This window comes from Taeniopygia guttata, chromosome 37 (assembly GCF_048771995.1).
Source record: "Taeniopygia guttata chromosome 37, bTaeGut7.mat, whole genome shotgun sequence".
Taxonomy (NCBI): domain Eukaryota; kingdom Metazoa; phylum Chordata; class Aves; order Passeriformes; family Estrildidae; genus Taeniopygia; species Taeniopygia guttata.
This window is the reverse complement of record NC_133062.1, coordinates 1,197,247-1,215,374: the sequence shown is the minus strand read 5'-3', so window position 1 is coordinate 1,215,374 and position 18,128 is coordinate 1,197,247. Positions and strand designations below refer to the sequence as shown.

The 18,128-nt window shown below is 61.5% G+C and overlaps 1 protein-coding gene across 1 annotated transcript in view; it reads right to left on the bottom strand.

Annotated features, from left to right (window-relative positions):
• The window catches only part of PPFIA3 (PTPRF interacting protein alpha 3), a 54,173-nt gene extending 40,891 nt beyond the window's left edge, over window positions 1-13,282 (bottom strand). Inside the window, exons 1-8 of the mRNA XM_072921447.1 lie at window positions 13,012-13,282; window positions 11,312-11,413; window positions 10,030-10,194; window positions 8,620-8,694; window positions 7,691-7,729; window positions 6,072-6,158; window positions 5,167-5,337; window positions 1,673-1,819 (exon numbers count right to left, since the gene is read on the bottom strand). Coding sequence (XP_072777548.1) covers window positions 1,673-1,819; window positions 5,167-5,337; window positions 6,072-6,158; window positions 7,691-7,729; window positions 8,620-8,694; window positions 10,030-10,194; window positions 11,312-11,413; window positions 13,012-13,242 — 1,017 coding nt within the window. The 5' untranslated portion in view covers window positions 13,243-13,282. The remainder of the gene's footprint in view (window positions 1-1,672; window positions 1,820-5,166; window positions 5,338-6,071; window positions 6,159-7,690; window positions 7,730-8,619; window positions 8,695-10,029; window positions 10,195-11,311; window positions 11,414-13,011) is intronic.
• Between the last annotated feature and the right edge of the window lie 4,846 nt (window positions 13,283-18,128).

Sequence of the window (18,128 nt, the reverse complement as noted above, 5' to 3'; positions counted from 1 at the left end):
CAATGTCCCCAGGTGTATCTCAGGTGTATCTCAGGTGTCCCCAGGTGTGTCCCCAATGTCCCCATGTCCCACCTGGCAGTACAGGGACTCCTTGCTGGCCAGCTCGTTCTCCAGCTGTTTCCCCAATGTCCCCAGGTGTGTCCCCAATGTCCCCAGGTGTATCTCAGGTGTCCCCAGGTGTATCTCAGGTGTATCTCAGGTGTCCCCAGGTGTATCTCAGGTGTGTCCCCAATGTCCCCAGGTGTCCCCAGGTGTGTCCCCAATGCCCCCAGGTGTATCTCAGGTGTGTCCCCAATGTCCCCAGGTGTGTCCCAGGTGTGTCCCCAATGTCCCCAGGTGTATCTCAGGTGTGTCCCCAATGTCCCCAGGTGTCCCCAGGTGTCCCCAGGTGTGTCCCCAGGTGTCCCCAGGTGTCCCCAATGTCCCCAGGTGTATCCCAGGTGTCCCCAGGTGTATCTCAGGTGTGTCCCCAATGTCCCCAGGTGTGTCCCCAGTGTCCCCAGGTGTGTCCCCAATGTCCCCAGGTGTGTCTCAGGTGTCCCCAGGTGTATCTCAGGTGTGTCCCCAATGTCCCCAGGTGTGTCCCCAATGTCCCCAGGTGTCCCCAATGTCCCCAGCTGTGTCGCCAATGTCCCCAGGTGTATCCCAGGTGTCCTCAGGTGTCCCCAGGTGTGTCCCCAATGTCCCCATGTCCCACCTGGCGGTACAGGGACTCCTTGCTGGCCAGTTCGTTCTCCAGCTGTGTTCCAGCTGTGTCCCCAGGTGTGTCCCCAATGTCCCCAGGTGTATCCCAGGTGTCCCCAGGTGTATCTCAGGTGTCCCCATGTGTATCTCAGGTGTCCCCAGGTGTCCCCAGGTGTCCCCATGTGTGTCCCCAATGTCCCCAGGTGTCCCCAGGTGTCCCCAGTTTCCCACCTGGCGGTACAGGGACTCCTTGCTGGCCAGTTCGTTCTCCAGCTGTGTCCCAGGTGTGTCCCAGCTGTGTCCCCATGTCCCCAGGTGTATCTCAGGTGTGTCCCCAATGTCCCCAGGTGTATCTCAGGTGTGTCCCCAGGTGTCCCCAGGTGTCCCCAGGTGTCCCCAGCTGTGTCCCCAATGTCCCCAGGTGTATCTCAGGTGTCCCCAGGTGTGTCCCCATGTCCCCAGGTGTGTCCCCAGGTGTCCCCAGGTGTCCCCAGGTGTCCCCATGTCCCACCTGGCGGTACAGGGACTCCTTGCTGGCCAGCTTGTTCTCCAGGCTGTGTCCCCAATGTCCCCAGGTGTATCTCAGGTGTCCCCAGGTGTGTCCCCATGTCCCCAGGTGTATCTCATGTGTATCTCAGGTGTCCCCAGGTGTATCTCAGGTGTGTCCCCAGGTGTCCCCAATGTCCCCGTGTCCCACCTGGCGGTACAGGGCCTCCTTGCTGGCCAGCTCGTTCTCCAGCTGTGTCCCAGGTGTGTCCCCAATGTCCCCAGGTGTCCCCAGGTGTGTCCCCAGGTGTCCCCGTGTCCCACCTGGCGGTACAGGGACTCCTTGCTGGCCAGCTCGTTCTCCAGCTGTGTCCCCAGGTGTGTCCCCTGGTGTGTCCCCAATGTCCCCAGGTGTGTCCCCAATGTCCCCAGGTGTATCCCAGGTGTCCCCAGGTGTATCTCAGGTGTCCCCAATGTCCCCAGGTGTCCCCAGGTGTCCCACCTGGCGGTACAGGGACTCCTTGCTGGCCAGCTCGTTCTCCAGGCGGTCGTTGGCGTCGTGCAGCGACGTGGCCTCGCGCTGAGCGCTCAGGTAGCGCCGCTCCAGCGTGGTGATGCGCTCCTCCATGTCCTCCCGCTGCGCCAGCGCCTGGGACAGGGGACATGGGGACATCGGGGACATTGGGGGGACATCGGGGACATTGGGGACATTGGGGACATCGGGGACATCGGGGACACTGGGGACATTGGGGACATTGGGGACATTGGGGACATTGGGGGCATTGGGGACATTGGGGGGATTGGGGTCATTGGGGACATTGGGGACATCGGGGACATTGGGGACATCGGGGACATCGGGGACATTGGGGACATTGGGGACATTGGGGACATTGGGGACATTGGGGACATTGGGGACATTGGGGGGATTGGGGACATTGGGGACACGGGGGGACATTGGGGACATTGGGGACATTGGGGACATTGGGGACATTGGGGGGATTGGGGATATTGGGGACATTGGGGGGATTGGGGACATTGGGGACATTGGGGACATTGGGGACATCGGGGACATTGGGGACATTGGGGACATCGGGGACATTGGGACATTGGGGACATTGGGGACATTGGGGACATTGGGGGGATTGGGGGGATTGGGGACATTGGGGACATTGGGGGGATTGGGGACATTGGGGACATTGGGGGCATCGGGGACATCGGGGACATCGGGGACATTGGGGACATTGGGGACATTGGGGACATTGGGGACATTGGGGGACATTGGGGACATCGGGGACATCGGGGACATCGGGGACATCGGGGACATTGGGGACATTGGGGACATCGGGGACATTGGGGGGATTGGGGACATTGGGGACATTGGGGACATCGGGGACATCGGGGACATCGGGGACATTGGGGACATTGGGGACATCGGGGACATTGGGGACATTGGGGACATTTGGGGACATTGGGGACATTGGGGACATCGGGGACATCGGGGACATCGGGGACATTGGGGACATTGGGGGGATTGGGGACATTGGGGGGACATTGGGGACATTGGGGACGTTGGGGACATTGGGGACATTGGGGACATTGGGGACATTGGGGACATTGGGGGCATTGGGGGCATTGGGGACATTGGGGACATTGGGGGGACATTGGGGGGATTGGGGACATTGGGGACAGCAGGGACATCGGGGACATTGGGGACATTGGGGACATTGGGGACACTGAGGATATTTGGGACATTGGGGACATCGGGGACAGCCACTCATTCCCAGTTTGGGGCCATTTTTTCCCCATTTTAAAGCCATTTTTTCCCATTTTTTCCCATTTTCCCCCGTTTTTCCCGTTCTCACCTCCTTGAGGTCCCTCTGCAGCTCAGCCCCAGTTTGGGGTTAAATCTTTCCAGTTTGGGCCATTTTTTCCCATTTTTTTGCCGTTTTTTCCCATTTTTTCCCATTTTTTTGCCATTTTTTCCCGTTTTTTTCAGGTTTTTCCCCACATTTTTCCCATTCTCACCTCCTTGAGATCCCTCTGCAGCTCAGTGCCCGCCTCGTGGGCCCGGGCCAGCTCCAGTTTGGGCCATTCCCTCCCAGTTTGGGGCCATTTTTTCCCATTTTTTTGCCATTTTTTCCCATTTTAAAGCCATTTTTTCCCATTTTTTCCCCTTTTCCCCATTTTCCCCATTCTCACCTCCTTGAGGTCCCTCTGCAGCTCGGCCCTGGGCCAGCTCCAGTTTGGGGTGAAACCCTCCCAGTTTGGACCATTCCCTCCCAGTTTGGGCCATTTTTTCCCATTTTAAAGCCATTTTTTCCCATTTTAATGCCATTTTTTACCATTTTTTCCCATTTTTTTCCATTTTTTTCCCATTTATCCCATTCTCACCTCCTTGAGGTCCCTCTGCAGCTCGGCGCCCGCCTCGTGGACCTGGGCAAGCTCCAGTTTGGGCCATTTTTTCCCATTTTTTTGCCGTTTTTTGCCGTTTTTCCGGTTTTTTCCCATCTTTTCCACGTTTTTTCCCGGTTTTTCCCGTTTTTTCCCGTTTTTTCCCATTTTTTCCCATTCTCACCTCCTTGAGGTCCCTTTGCAGCTCGGCCCTGGGCCAGCTCCAGTTTGGGGTGAAACCCTCCCAGTTTGGGGCCATTTTTTCCCCGTTTTTTCCCATTTTAATGCCATTTTTCCCATTTTTTTTCCCGTTTTTTCCCATTTTTTCCCATTTTTCCCCTTTTTGCCCCATTTTTCCCCATTCTCACCTCCTTGAGGTCCCTCTGCAGCTTGGCGCCCGCCTCGTGGGCCCGGGCCAGCTCCAGTTTGGGGTGGAACCCTCCCAGTTTGGGCCATTTTTTCCCATTTTAAAGCCATTTTTCCCATTTTTTTTCCACATTTTTTCACGTTTTTTCCGTTTTTTCCCCCATTTTCCCCATTCTCACCTCCTTGAGGTCCCTCTGCAGCTCAGCCCTGGGCCAGCTCCAGTTTGGTGTGAAACCCTCCCAGTTTGGGCCATTCCCTCCCAGTTTGGGCCATTTTTTCCCCATTTTTTCCCATTTTTTTGCCGTTTTTTCCCATTTTTTTGCCGTTTTTTCCCGTTTTTTCAGTTTTTCCCCCCATTTTTCCCCATTCTCACCTCCTTGAGGTCCCTCTGCAGCTTGGCGCCCGCCTCGTGGGCCCGGACCAGCTCCAGTTTGGGGTGAGACCCTCCCAGTTTGGGGCCATTTTTTCCCATTTTTTCCCATTTTAAAGCCGTTTTTTGCCGTTTTTTCCCGTTTTTTCCCATTTTCTCCCATTTTTCCCCATTCTCACCTCCTTGAGGTCCCTCTGCAGCTCGGCCCTGGGCCAGCTCCAGTTTGGGGTGAGACCCTCCCAGTTTGGGCCATTCTTTCCCATTTTAAAGCCATTTTTTCCCATTTTTCCCCATTTTTTCCCATTTTTTCCCATTTTTCCCCATTTTCCCCCATTTTATCCCGTTCTCACCTCCTTGAGGTCCCTCTGCAGCTCGGCCCTGGGCCAGCTCCAGTTTGGGTTGAAACCCTCCCAGTTTGGGGCCATTTTTTCCCATTTTAAAGCCATTTTTCCCCATATTTTTGCCGTTTTTTCCCGTTTTTTCCCATTTTTTTGCCGTTTTTTCCCATTTTTCCCCTTTTTGCCCCGTTTTATCCCATTCTCACCTCCTTGAGGTCCCTCTGCAGCTCAGCCCCGGGCCAGCTCCAGTTTGGGGTGAAACCCTCCCAGTTTGGGCCATTTTTTCCCATTTTAAAGCCGTTTTTTCCCATTTTTTTTCCCATTTTTCCCCCTTTTTTTCCCATTTTTCTTGTTCTCACCTCCTTGAGATCCCTCTGCAGCTCAGCCCCAGTTTGGGGCCATTCCCTCCCAGTTTGGGGCCATTTTTTCCCATTTTTTTGCCGTTTTTTGCCGTTTTTTCCCATTTTTTTTCCGTTTTTTGCCGTTTTTTCCCGTTTTTTCCATTTTTTCACATTTTTATCCCATTCTCACCTCCTTGAGGTCCCTCTGCAGCTTGGCGCCCGCCTCGTGGGCCCGGGCCAGCTCCCTCTGGGCGGCGTTGGCCTCGTCCTGCAGCCGCCCCAGCTGCCGGCACAGGGCGGCCACGCGCTGCCGGCCCAGCGACGCCTCCAGCTCCGCCTCGCGCCGCCGCTCCGGCCCCGCCTGCGGCACCCACAGCGGTCACTCAGCCTGGCTGTGGTCACTTGGTGCCACAGTGGTCACTTGGTGCCACAGTGGTCACTCAGAGTGGCCGTGGTCACTCAGAGTGGCCACGGTCACTCAGTGCCACAGTGGTCACTTGGCATGGCCATGGTCACTTGGTGCCACCATGGTCACTCAGTGCCACAGTGGTCACTCAGAGTGGCCACGGTCACTCAGCACAGACAGTGGTCACTCGGTGTGACCATGGTCACTTGGCATGGCCATGGTCACTTGGTGCCACAGTGGTCACTCAGAGTGGCCGTGGTCACCTCTGACCATCCCATAGCCAGGGAGTGATGACCACTGACCTCTGACCTCTGATCACTGAACAGTGACCCCTGACCCCTGACCCCTGACCCCTGACCACTGACCACCAACAACTGACCACTGACCCCTCCAGGACCACTGACCACTGACCACTGACCTCTGACCAAACCAGGACCACTGACCTCTGACCACTGACCACTGACCCTTGACCCCAACAGGACCACTGACCTCTGATCACTGACCAGTGACCCCTGAACCCCCCATTGTCCCCCCACTGTCCCCTCTGTGACCCCTGACCCCCTCCTGTCCCTGTTGTGACCCCTGACCCCCCATTGTCCCCTCAGTGACCCCTGACCCCCCACTGTCCCCCCCGTGACCCCTGACCCCCCACTGTCCCCCCCGTGACCCCTGACCCCGCTGTCCCTCACCGCGCTGTCCCCGTCGGTGGCCGCGTCCTCCAGGCCCGAACGGCGCCGGGACAGTGACAGAGAGAGCTGCTCCCTCAGGGACACGGACTGCGGGGACAGGGACAGTGACAGTGCCACCCCCGGGACAGGGACAGTGACAGGGACATGGGGACAGTGACAGTGACAGAGAGAGCTGCTCCCTCAGGGACACGGACTGCGGGGACAGGGACAGTGACAGTGCCACCCCCGGGACAGGGACAGTGACAGGGACATGGGGACAGTGCCACCCCCGGGACAGTGACAGAGAGAGCTGCTCCCGCAGGGACACGGACTGTGGGGACATGGGGACAGTGACAGTGACAGTGACAGTGACAGTGACAGTGACAGAGAGAGCTGCTCCCGCAGGGACACGGACTGTGGGGACATGGGGACATGGGGACAGTGCCACCCCCGGGACAGGGACAGTGACAGAGAGAGCTGCTCCCGCAGGGACACCGACTGTGGGGACATGGGGACAGTGACAGTGCCACCCCCGGGACAGGGACAGGGACAGAGAGAGCTGCTCCCGCAGGGACACGGACTGTGGGGACATGGGGACAGTGACAGTGACAGTGCCACCCCCGGGACAGGGACAGAGAGAGCTGTTCCCGCAGGGACACCGACTGTGGGGACAGGGACAGTGACAGTGCCACCCCCGGGACAGTGACAGAGAGAGCTGCTCCCGCAGGGACACCGACTGTGGGGACAGTGACAGTGACAGGGACAGGGACAGAGAGAGCTGCTCCCGGAGTGACACTGACTGTGGGGACAGTGACAGTGACAGGGACAGTGACAGTGACAGGGACAGGGACAGTGACAGTGACAGGGACAGGGACAGAGAGAGCTGCTCCCGCAGGGACACCGACTGTGGGGACATGGGGACATGGGGACAGTGACAGTGCCACCCCCGGGACAGTGACAGGGACAGTGACAGGGACAGTGCCACCCCCGGGACAGGGACAGAGAGAGCTGCTCCCGCAGGGACACCGACTGTGGGGACAGGGACAGTGACAGTGACAGTGACAGTGACAGAGAGAGTTGTTCCCGCAGGGACACCGACTGTGGGGACAGGGACAGTGACAGTGACAGTGACAGTGACAGTGACAGTGACAGTGACAGTGACAGAGAGAGCTGCTCCCGCAGGGACACCGACTGTGGGGACATGGGGACAGTGACAGGGACAGTGACAGTGACAGTGACAGTGACAGTGACAGTGCCACCCCCGGGACAGTGACAGTGACAGTGACAGTGCCACCCCCGGGACAGGGACAGAGAGAGCTGCTCCCGCAGGGACACCGACTGTGGGGACATGGGGACATGGGGACATGGGGACAGGGACAGTGCCACCCCCGGGACAGGGACAGGGACAGGGACAGTGACAGTGACAGAGAGAGCTGCTCCCGGAGTGACAGCAACTGTGGGGACAGTGACAGTGACAGTGCCACCCCCGGGACAGGGACAGTGACAGAGAGAGCTGCTCCCGCAGGGACACGGACTGTGGGGACAGGGACAGGGACAGTGACAGTGACAGTGACAGTGACAGTGACAGGGACAGTGACACCCCCGGGACAGTGACAGTGACAGTGACAGTGCCACCCCCGGGACAGGGACAGAGAGAGCTGCTCCCGCAGGGACACCGACTGTGGGGACATGGGGACATGGGGACATGGGGACAGGGACAGTGCCACCCCCGGGACAGGGACAGGGACAGGGACAGTGACAGTGACAGAGAGAGCTGCTCCCGGAGTGACAGCGACTGTGGGGACAGTGACAGTGACAGTGCCACCCCCGGGACAGGGACAGTGACAGAGAGAGCTGCTCCCGCAGGGACACGGACTGTGGGGACAGGGACAGGGACAGTGACAGTGACAGGGACAGTGACACCCCCGGGACAGGGACAGGGACAGGGACACGGGGACAAGGACACGGGGACAGTGCCACCCCCAGGGACAGGGAGATAGAGACACGGGGACAGTGCCACCCCCAAGGACAGGGACATGGGGACATGGGGACATGGGGACAGTGCCACCCCCGGGACAGGGACAGGGACAGGGACAGGGACAGGGACAGGGACAGGGACAGGGACAGGGACAGGGACAGTGCCACCCCCAGGGACAGGGACACGGGGACACAGGGACAATGCCACCCCCAAGGACAGGGACATGGGGACACGGGGACAGAGGGACAGGGACAGTGCCACCCCCAGGGACAGGGACAGGGACACGGGGACAGTGACAGTGCCACCCCCAGGGACACGGGGACATGGGGACACGGGGACAGTGCCACCCCCAGGGAGAGGGACATGGGGACATCGGGACAGTGCCACCCCTGGGACAGGGACAGGGACAATGCCACCCGCAGGGACACAGGGACACGGGGACATGTCACAAATGCCACCCACCAAAGTACCTCGATGGGCATCACCCCTGGGGCCACCCACGGGGACACCCCGGTGCCACCACCCTGGTGCCACCAGCCCGGTGCCACCACCCCGGTGTCCCCTCTGTCCCCTCTGTCCCCTCTGTCCCACCTCCTGGTTGGACACCTCCAGCTCCTCCTCGAGGACGGCCACGCGCTCCAGGGCCACCCGCAGCCGCTCCCGCACCTGGGGACACGCGGGGACACCGCGGGGACACCGAGGTGGCATCGGGGTGGCATCGGGGTGACATCGGGGTGACATCAGGACATCCCCAGGGCCACCAGAACCCCCCTGAGATGTCCCAAAGGCCACCAAAACCCCCCTGAGATGTCCCCAAGGCCACCAAACCCCCCCTGAGATGTCCCCAGAGCCACCAAAACCCCCGTGAGATGTCCCCAAGGTCACCAGAACCCCCCTGAGATGTCCCCAAGGCCACCAAAACCCCCCTGAGATGTCCCCAAGGCCACCAAAACCCCACCAAGGATGTCCCCAAGGCCACCAGAACCCCCCTGAGATGTCCCCAAGGTCACCAGAACTCCCCCAAGGATGTACCCAGGGCCACCAGAACCCCCCTGAGATGTCCCCAAGGCCACCAAAACGCCACCAAGGATGTCCCAAAGGCCACCAGAACCCACCAGGTCACCCCAAAAGTCCCCCAGGGACCCCCCAAAACCCCTCAGGGACCCCCAAAACCCCCCTGAGATCCCTTTGGGTCCCACCTGGCACCTCCAGGTGCCACCAGGTCACCTTGAAACCCCCCCAGAACCACCCAAAACCCACAAAGGACCCCCCAAAACCCACCAAGGACCCCCCAAAACCCCTCAGGGACCCCCGAAGGACCCCCAAGACTCCCCAAAACCCCTCAAGTCACCCCAAACCCCCCTTGAGATCCCATCAGGTCCCACCAGGTCCCACCAGGTCACCTTGAAACCCTCCCAGAACCACCCAAAACCCACCAGGTCACCCCAAAACCCCCCAGGGACCCCCCAAAACCCCCTTGAGATCCCTTTGGGTCCCACCTGGGACCTCTAAGTGCCACCAGGTCACCTTGAAACCCTCCCAGAACCTCCCAAAACCCACCAAGGACCCCCCAAAACCCCTCAGGGACCCCCGAAGGACCCCCAAGACTCACCAAAACCCCTCAAGTCACCCCAAAACCCTCTTGAGATCCCATCAGGTCCCAACAGGTCCCACCAGGTCACCTTGAAACCCTCCCAGAACCACCCAAAACCCACCAAGGACCCCCCAAAACCCACCAAGGACCCCCCAAAACCCCTCAGAGACCCCCAAAACCACCCAAGTCACCCCAAAACTCTCTTGAGATCCCATCAGGTCCCACCAGGTCCCACCAAGTCACCTTGAAACCCTCCCAGAACCACCCAAAACCCACCAAGCACCACCCAAGAACCTCCCAAAACCCACCAAGGACACCCCAAAATCCCCTCAAGGACCCCCCAAGGACCTCCCAGGACCCCCCAAGACCCCCCAAGACCCCCCAAAACCCCCCAGGACCCCCCAGACCTTCTCGTCCAGGGCCTTGTGGTGCTCGAAGAGCGACTTGAGGGCTTTGAGCACCTCGACCTCGGAGGAGACCCCGGCCGGGGACTGGGCCTGGCGCTTGACCACGGTCATGCGCAGAGAGCGCTCGTGGCGCGACACCAGGTGCTCCAGGTGCTCCAGCAGCAGCTGGGGACATTAACGGGGACATTAACGGGGACATCGGGGACATTGGGGACATTGGGGACGTTGGGGGGATTGGGGACATTGGGGACATTGGGGACGTTGGGGACATTGGGGACATTGGGGGTGTTGGGGACACCAGGTGCTCCAGGTGCTCCAGCAGCAGCTGGGGACATTGGGGACATGGGGACATTGGGGACATTGGGACATTGGGACATTGGGGACATTGGGGACATTGGGGACACTGGGGGGATTGGGGACATTGGGGACATGGGGACATTTGGGGGGATTGGGGACATCGGGGACATTGGGGACATTGGGGACACGGGGACATTGGGGATGTTGGGGACATTGGGGACACCAGGTGCTCCAGGTGCTCCAGCAGCAGCTGGGGACATTGGGGACACGGGGACATTAACGGGGACATTGGGGACATTGGGGACACTGGGGGGATTGGGGGATTGGGGGGATTGGGGACATTGGGGACATTAACGGGGACATTGGGGACATTGGGGACGTTGGGGGACGTTGGGGACCAGGTGCACCAGGTGTCCCCCAGCTGCCCCCAGGTGTCCCCAGGTGTGTCCCCAGGTGCCCCCAGCTATCCCCCAGGTACCCCCAGGTGTGTCCCCAGCTGCCCCCCAGGTGCCCCCAGCTGTCCCCAGGTGTCCCCAGGTGTGCCCAGGTGTGCCCAGGTGCCCCAGGTGTGTCCCCCAGGTGTCCCCAGGTGCCCCCAGGTGTGTCCCCAGGTATCCCAGCTGCCCCCCATGTGCCCCCAGGTGCCCCCAGGTGTGCCCAGGTGTGTCCCCAGGTGTCCCCAGGTGTGCCCCAGATACCCCCAGGTGCCCCAGGTGTGTCCCCCAGATGCCCCCAGGTGTCCCCAGGTGCCCCCAGGTGTGTCCCCCAGCTGCCCCCAGGTGTGTCCCCAGGTGCCCCCAGGTGTGTCCCCAGGTGCCCCAGGTGCCCCCAGGTGTGTCCCCAGGTGCCCCCAGGTGCTCCTCAGGTGTGCCCAGGTGCCCCCAGGTGTGTTCCCAGGTGCCCCAGGTGTCCCCAGGTGTGCACACGTGTGCCCAGGTGTCCCCAGGTGCCCCAGGTGTCCCCAGGTGCCCACCCCACCACTCACCCGGGTGTTGTTCCTCTCGGCTCTCAGCTCGGCGATCTCCTCCTCGCGCTCCAGGAGCTGCTCCCGACACACGTTCAGCTCCTTGGTCAGCGCCGCCAGCTCCTGAGGGACAGCGGGGACATTTGGGGACATGGGGACAGTGGGGACATCCTCGGGGACATCCTCGGGGACAGTGGGGACAGCAGGGACGTTGGGGACGTTGGGGACATCGGGGGTATTGGGACCATTTGGGGGTTGGGGACATTTGAGGACATTGGAGGCAATGAGGACATTGGGGACCTTAGAGGGATTTGGGACATTGGGGGATGTGAGGAATGGGGACAATGGGGACATTGGGGACATTGGGGACGTTGGGGACATTTGGGACATCAGGGACATTGGGGTCATGGGGACACTTGGGGACACTGGGGACATTGAAGACATTGAGGACATTTGGGACATTGGGAGGATTGGGGACATTTGGGACATTGGGGGGATTTGGGGACATTGGAGCTGTTGGGGACATTGGGGACATCGGGATTGGGGACATCGGGGACATCGGGGGGATTGGGGACATTGGGGTCATTTGGGACATGTGGGGACATTGGGGACATTGGGGATGTTGGGGACATTTAGCCCCTCCCCCTTTAACCCCGCCCCCTTTAGCCCCTCCCCCACCTGTACCACGCCCCATTTAACCCCTACCATGCCACATTTAACCCCTGCCACACCCCTTTAGCTCTGCCCCCACCTGCGCCACACCCCATTTAACCCCGCCCCCACCCACCACGCCCCATTTAACCCTTACCATGCCGCATTTAACCCCTACCATGCCCCATTTAACTCCTTCCATGCCACATTTAACCCCTCCCCCACCCACCACGCCCCATTTGAGCCCGCCCCACCTGTACCACACCCAATTTAACCCCTACCATGCCGCATTTAACCCCTACAATGCCCCATTTAACCCTTACAATGCCACGTTTAACCCCTACCATGCCGCATTTAACCCCTGCCACACCCCATTTAGCCCCTCCCCCACCCACCACACCCCATCTAGCCCCGCCCCCACCTGCACCACACCCCATTTAACCACACCCCCACCCACCACACCCCGTTTAGCCCCGCCCCCACCTGCCCAATGCTCCATTTAACCCCTACCATGCCGCATTTAACCCCTGCCACACCCCATTTAACCCCTGCCACACCCCATCTAGCCCCTCCCCCACCCTGCCACACCCCATTTAGCCCCTCCCCCACCTGTACCACACCCAATTTAACCCCTACCATGCCCCATTTAACCCTTCCATGCCACATTTAACCCCTACCAGGCCACATTTAACCCCTGCCACACCCCATTTAACCCCTGCCACACCCCATCTAGCCCCGCCCCCACCTGTGCCACACCCCATTTATCCCCTCCCACTTTAGCCCCGCCCCCACCTGTACCACACCACATTTAACCCCTACCATGCCGCATTTAACCCTTGCCACACTAATTTAACCCCTACCATGCCATATTTAACCCTTGCCACACCCCATTTAGCCCTTCCCCGTCCCCTTTAGCCCCGCCCCCACCTGTACCACACCCCATTTAACCCTTACCATGCCACATTTAACCCCTGCCACATCCCATTTAACCCCTGCCACACCCCACCACACCCCATCTAGCCCCTCCCCCACCTGCACCACACCCCATTTAGCCCCGCCCCCGCCCTCACCTGGGGCAGGGCGCAGTTGAGCTGGCGCTGCAGCAGGTCCCGCTCGTGGGCCAGGTCGCGCAGGCGCAGCTGCGCCGTGCTCAGCCCCTCCTGCGTGTCCCGCAGCGTCTCCAGCAGCCGCTCGCGCTCCCGCAGCATCTGCACCATCAGCTGCTCCAGGCCCGGGTCCTCTGCTGAGCCCGAGCCCCGCCGGGGGTCCTCGCTGATGGTGGGCAGCACCTCGCACATCATCCTGGCACACCTGGGGGCACCTGCGGGCACCTGGGCACACCTGGGGACAGACACAGGGAGGGCAATGTCAGAGCTGGATCTGAGACTGACCCACTCTGGGGGTCCTGACTGATGGTGGGCAGCACCTCCCACATCATCCTGGGGGCGCCTTGGCACACCTGGGCACACCTGGGGGGACCTGGGCACACCTGGGGGGACACAGTGTGAGAGGGACATGAGCGACTGATCAAAGCCTGAACCACTCTGGGGGTCCTGAACCACTCTGGGGGTCCTGAACCACTCTGGGGGTCCTGACTGGTGGTGGGCAGCACCTCCCACATCATCCTGGCACACCTGGGGGCACCTGGGCACACCTGGGCACACCTGGGCGCACCTGGGCACACCTGGGCACACCTGGGCGCACCTGGGGGCACCTGGGGGCACCTGGGGGCACAGGGAGTTAGAGAGACGTGAGTGACTGATCAAAGCCTGAACCACTCTGGGGGTCCTGACCCACTCTGGGGGTCCTGACTGATGGTGGGCAGCACCTCCCACATCATCCTGGGGGCACCTGCGGGCACTTGGGCACACCTGCGGGCACCTGGGGGGAGACACAGGGAGGGAGATGTCAGTGACTGAGCTGATACTGGGTCCTTTGGGGGTCCTGACCCACTCTGGGGGTCCTCGCTGATGGTGGGCAGCACCTCCCACATCATCCTGGCACACCTGGGCACACCTGGGCACACCTGGGGGCACCTGGGCACACCTGGGGGCACCTGGGCACACCTGCGGGCACCTGGGGGCACCTGGGGCAGACACAGTGAGGGCAATGTCAGAGCTGGATCTGAGACTGACCCACTCTGGGGGTCCTGAACCACTCTGGGGGTCCTGACTGATGGTGGGCAGCACCTCCCACATCATCCTGGCACACCTGGGCACACCTGGGGGCACCTGGGGGGAGACAGTGTGAGAGACGTGAGTGACTGATCAAAGCCTGACCCACTCTGGGGGTCCTGGCTGATGGTGGGCAGCACCTCACACATCATCCTGGCACACCTGGGCGCACCTGGGCACACCTGGGGGAACACAGTGTGGGAGATGTCAGAGCTGGATCTGAGACTGAACCACTCTGGGGGTCCTGAGTGATGGTGGGCAGCACCTTGCACATCATCCTGGGGGCACCTGGGCACACCTGGGCACACCTGGGGGCACCTGGGGGCACAGGGAGTGAGAGGGACATCAGTGGTTGATCTCAGACTGGGCCTTTTGGGGGTCCTGACCCACTCTGGGGGTCCTGACTGATGGTGGGCAGCACCTCCCACATCATCCTGGCACACCTGGGGGCACCTGGGGGCACCTGGGGACACAGTGTGAGAGGGACATGAGTGACTGATCAAAGCCTGACCCACTCTGGGGGTCCTGAACCTCTCTGGGGGTCCTGACTGATGGTGGGCAGCACCTCCCACATCATCCTGGCACACCTGGGCACACCTGGGCACACCTGGGGGCACCTGGGGGGAGACACAGTGAGGGCAATGTCAGAGCTGGATCTGAGACTGAACCACTCTGGGGGTCCTGACCCACTCTGGGGGTCCTCGCTGATGGTGGGCAGCACCTCACACATCATCCTGGGGGCACCTGGGCACACCTGGGGGCACCTGGGGACACCTGGGCACACCTGGGGCAACTGGGGGCACCTGGGGACAAATCTGGGCACACCTGGGGGGACACAGTGTGAGAGGGACATGAGCGACTGATCAAAGCCTGACCCACTCTGGGGGTCCTCACTGATGGTGGGCAGCACCTCGCACATCATCCTGGGGGCACCTGGGGGCACCTGGGGGCACCTGGGGCACACCTTGGCACACCTGGGCACACCTGGGCACACCTGGGCACACCTGGGTATGGGGATATGGGGTCAGTACCCGGAACTGCTCCAATCCTGACCCATTTTGGGGTCCTGACCCCACTGTGGGGGTCCTAAACCATTCTACAGGTGGGCCCCACATCGTCCTGGGCACACCTGGGGGCACCTGGGCACACCTGGGCGCAATGGAGGGTGCAATGGGACGCAGTGGGGGGTACTGGGATGAAATGGGGGGTACTGGGGGGTACTGGGGGGGGTACTGGGGGGCACTGGGGGGCACTGGGATGAAATGGGGCAGGGGGATGTGCTGGGGGTGGGGATGGGGATGGGGGGTCTGGGATGGGGTCAGGATGGGGATGGGGGTTTTGGGTTTGGGATGGGGAATTTGGGTTTGGGAATTCGGGATGGGGGGTTTGGGGTGGAGGGCTTGGGATGGGGTTTGGGGTTTGGGATGGGGAATTTGGGTTTGGGAATTCGGGATGGGGTTTGGGGTTTGGAATGTGGGTTTGGGATGGGGATGGGGTCAGGATGGGGGATGCAGGATTTGGGATGGGGAATTTAGGTTTGGGAATTTCGGATGGGGGGTTTGGGGTGGGGGATTTGGGATGGGGTTTGGGGTTTCAGATGGGGTTTGGGATGGGGTTTGGGGTGGGGTTTGGGTTTGGGATGGGGTTTGGGGTTTGGGATGGGGAATTTGGGATGGAGGTTTTGGGATGGGGTTTGGGGTTTGGGATGGGGATGGGGTTTGGGATGGGGATGGAGGATTTGGGATGGGGTTTGGGATAGGGATGGGGTTTGCATTTGGGATGGGGGGTTTGGGATAAGGTTTGGGATGGGATTTGAATTTGGGATGGGGATGGGGTTTGGATTTGGGATGGGGGGTTTGGGATAAGGTTTGGGATGGGATTTGAATTTGGGATGGGGATGGGGTTTGGATTTGGGATGGGGGGTTTGGGATAAGGTTTGGGATGGGATTTGGATTTGGATTGGGGATGGGGATGGAGGATTTGGGATGGGGTTTGGGATGGGGATGGAGTTTGGGCTTTGGGATGGGGTTTATGTTTGGGATGGGCAGTTTGGGATTTGGGATGGGGGGTTTGGGATGCAGTTTATGTTTGGGATGGGGAGTTTGGGATTTGGGATGGGGGTTTTGGGATGGGGATGGGAATTGGATTTGGGATGGAGATTGGGATGTGGATGGGGTTTGGGATGGGGGTTTGAGGTTTGGGATGGAGGTTTGGGATGGAGATGAGGTTTGGGATGGGGTTTGGGATGTGAATTTGGGATGGGGGCTTGGGGTTTGGGGTGGGTATTGGGATGGGGTTTGGGATGGGGGTTTGGGGTTTAGGATGTAAGGTTTGGGATAGGAGGTTTGGGATGGAGATGGGGTTTGGGATGGGGGATTTGGGTTTGAGATGGGGGATTTGGGTTTAGGATGGGGTTTAGGATGGGGAATTTGGGTTTGGGATGGGGATGGGGATGAGGGGCCGCGATTGGGATTGGGATGTCGGAGGTGGGACGGAGATCCCGGGAATGGGATCGGGATGGGGACAGCGGGGCCGGGCCCGGGAATGGGATCGGGACACGGGACACGGCGGCCGGAGCCGGGATGGGGATGAGAATTTGGGATTTTGGATGCGGATTTGGGATTTTGGATGCGGATGCCGGGGTTGGGATGCGGCTCCCGAGGCAGGGATGGGATCGGGATGGCGATGACGGGGTTGGGATGCGAATTTGGGGTTCGGGATGGGGATGCCGGAGCCGGGATGGGGCCGGGATGGGGCCGGGATGGGGACGCCGGATTTGGGATGGGGATGCCGGGGCCGGGATGGGGCCGGGATGGATGTGCCGGATTTGGGATTCGGGATGCGGATTTGGGATCGGGATGGGGATGCCAGGGCCGGGATGCGATCGGGATGGAGATGCCGGATTTGGGATGCGAATTTGGGATTCGGGATGCGGGTACCGGGGCCGGGATGGGATTCGGGATGCGGATTTGGGATTGGGGATGCGGATTTGGGATTCGGGATGCGGATTTGGGATTCGGGATGCGGATTTGGGATTCGGGATGCGGATTTGGGATTGGGGATGCGGATTTGGGATTCGGGATGCGGATTTGGGATTCGGGATGCGGATTTGGGATTCGGGATGCGGATTTGGGATTCGGGATGCGGGTACCGGGGCCGGGATGGGGTTGGGATGCGGATTTGGGATTGGGGATGCGGATTTGGGATTCGGGATGCGGATTTGGGATTCGGGATGCGGATTTGGGATTCGGGATGCCGCTGCGGGCGGCGGGCCGGGGGTAAGGGGGTCCCGGGGGGTCCCGGGGGGTCCCGGGGGCTCCCGGGGGGGTCGGGCCCTGCTCCTACCTGGGCTCCGAGCGGCGCTGCGGCAGCTCCGGCGGAGGGAGGCGGCCCGGCGGGGAGGGGGGGCCCGGGGGGGGGTCGCTGCCGGTCGCCCCCGCACCCGTTCCGGCCCCCAGCGCGCCCCGGGCCCGCCCGAGCCCCGCGGCCGCCGCCCGCCCCCCCCCCCGGTACCGACCCCCCCCCGGCCGGCCCCGCGAAACGCTGCGCGGGCCCTTTAAGAGCGGCGCTGATTGACGGCGGCGCCGACCAATGGGAGCGCGCCCCGGGCCGCCGGCGGCGCCTTGGCCCCGCCCCCTCGGCGGGTGGGAGGGAGGGGCGTGGCCTGAGGGCGGGCGGCCAATGGGAGCGCGCGGGGGGCGGGGCCGCGGCGGGGGTGATGTCATCGCTCGGGGGCGGGGGCGGGCGCGCATGCGCGTTGCCATGGAGACGGCCCCGCCCCCGCGTTGCCATGGGGATGGGCCGTTCCCCGCACCCCCCCCGCGGGCGTTGCCATGGCAACGGGACCGCCCCGCGTTGCCACGGAGACGGAGCATCGCATCAGCCGCGTTGCCATGGAGACGGGAGCGCTTCCCTGCCTGGCGGTCACCATGGAGACGGAGCAGCGCATCAGCCCCGTTGCCATGGAGACGGGATCCCCCCCCCCCCCGCGTCACTATGGAAACCGCCCCTCC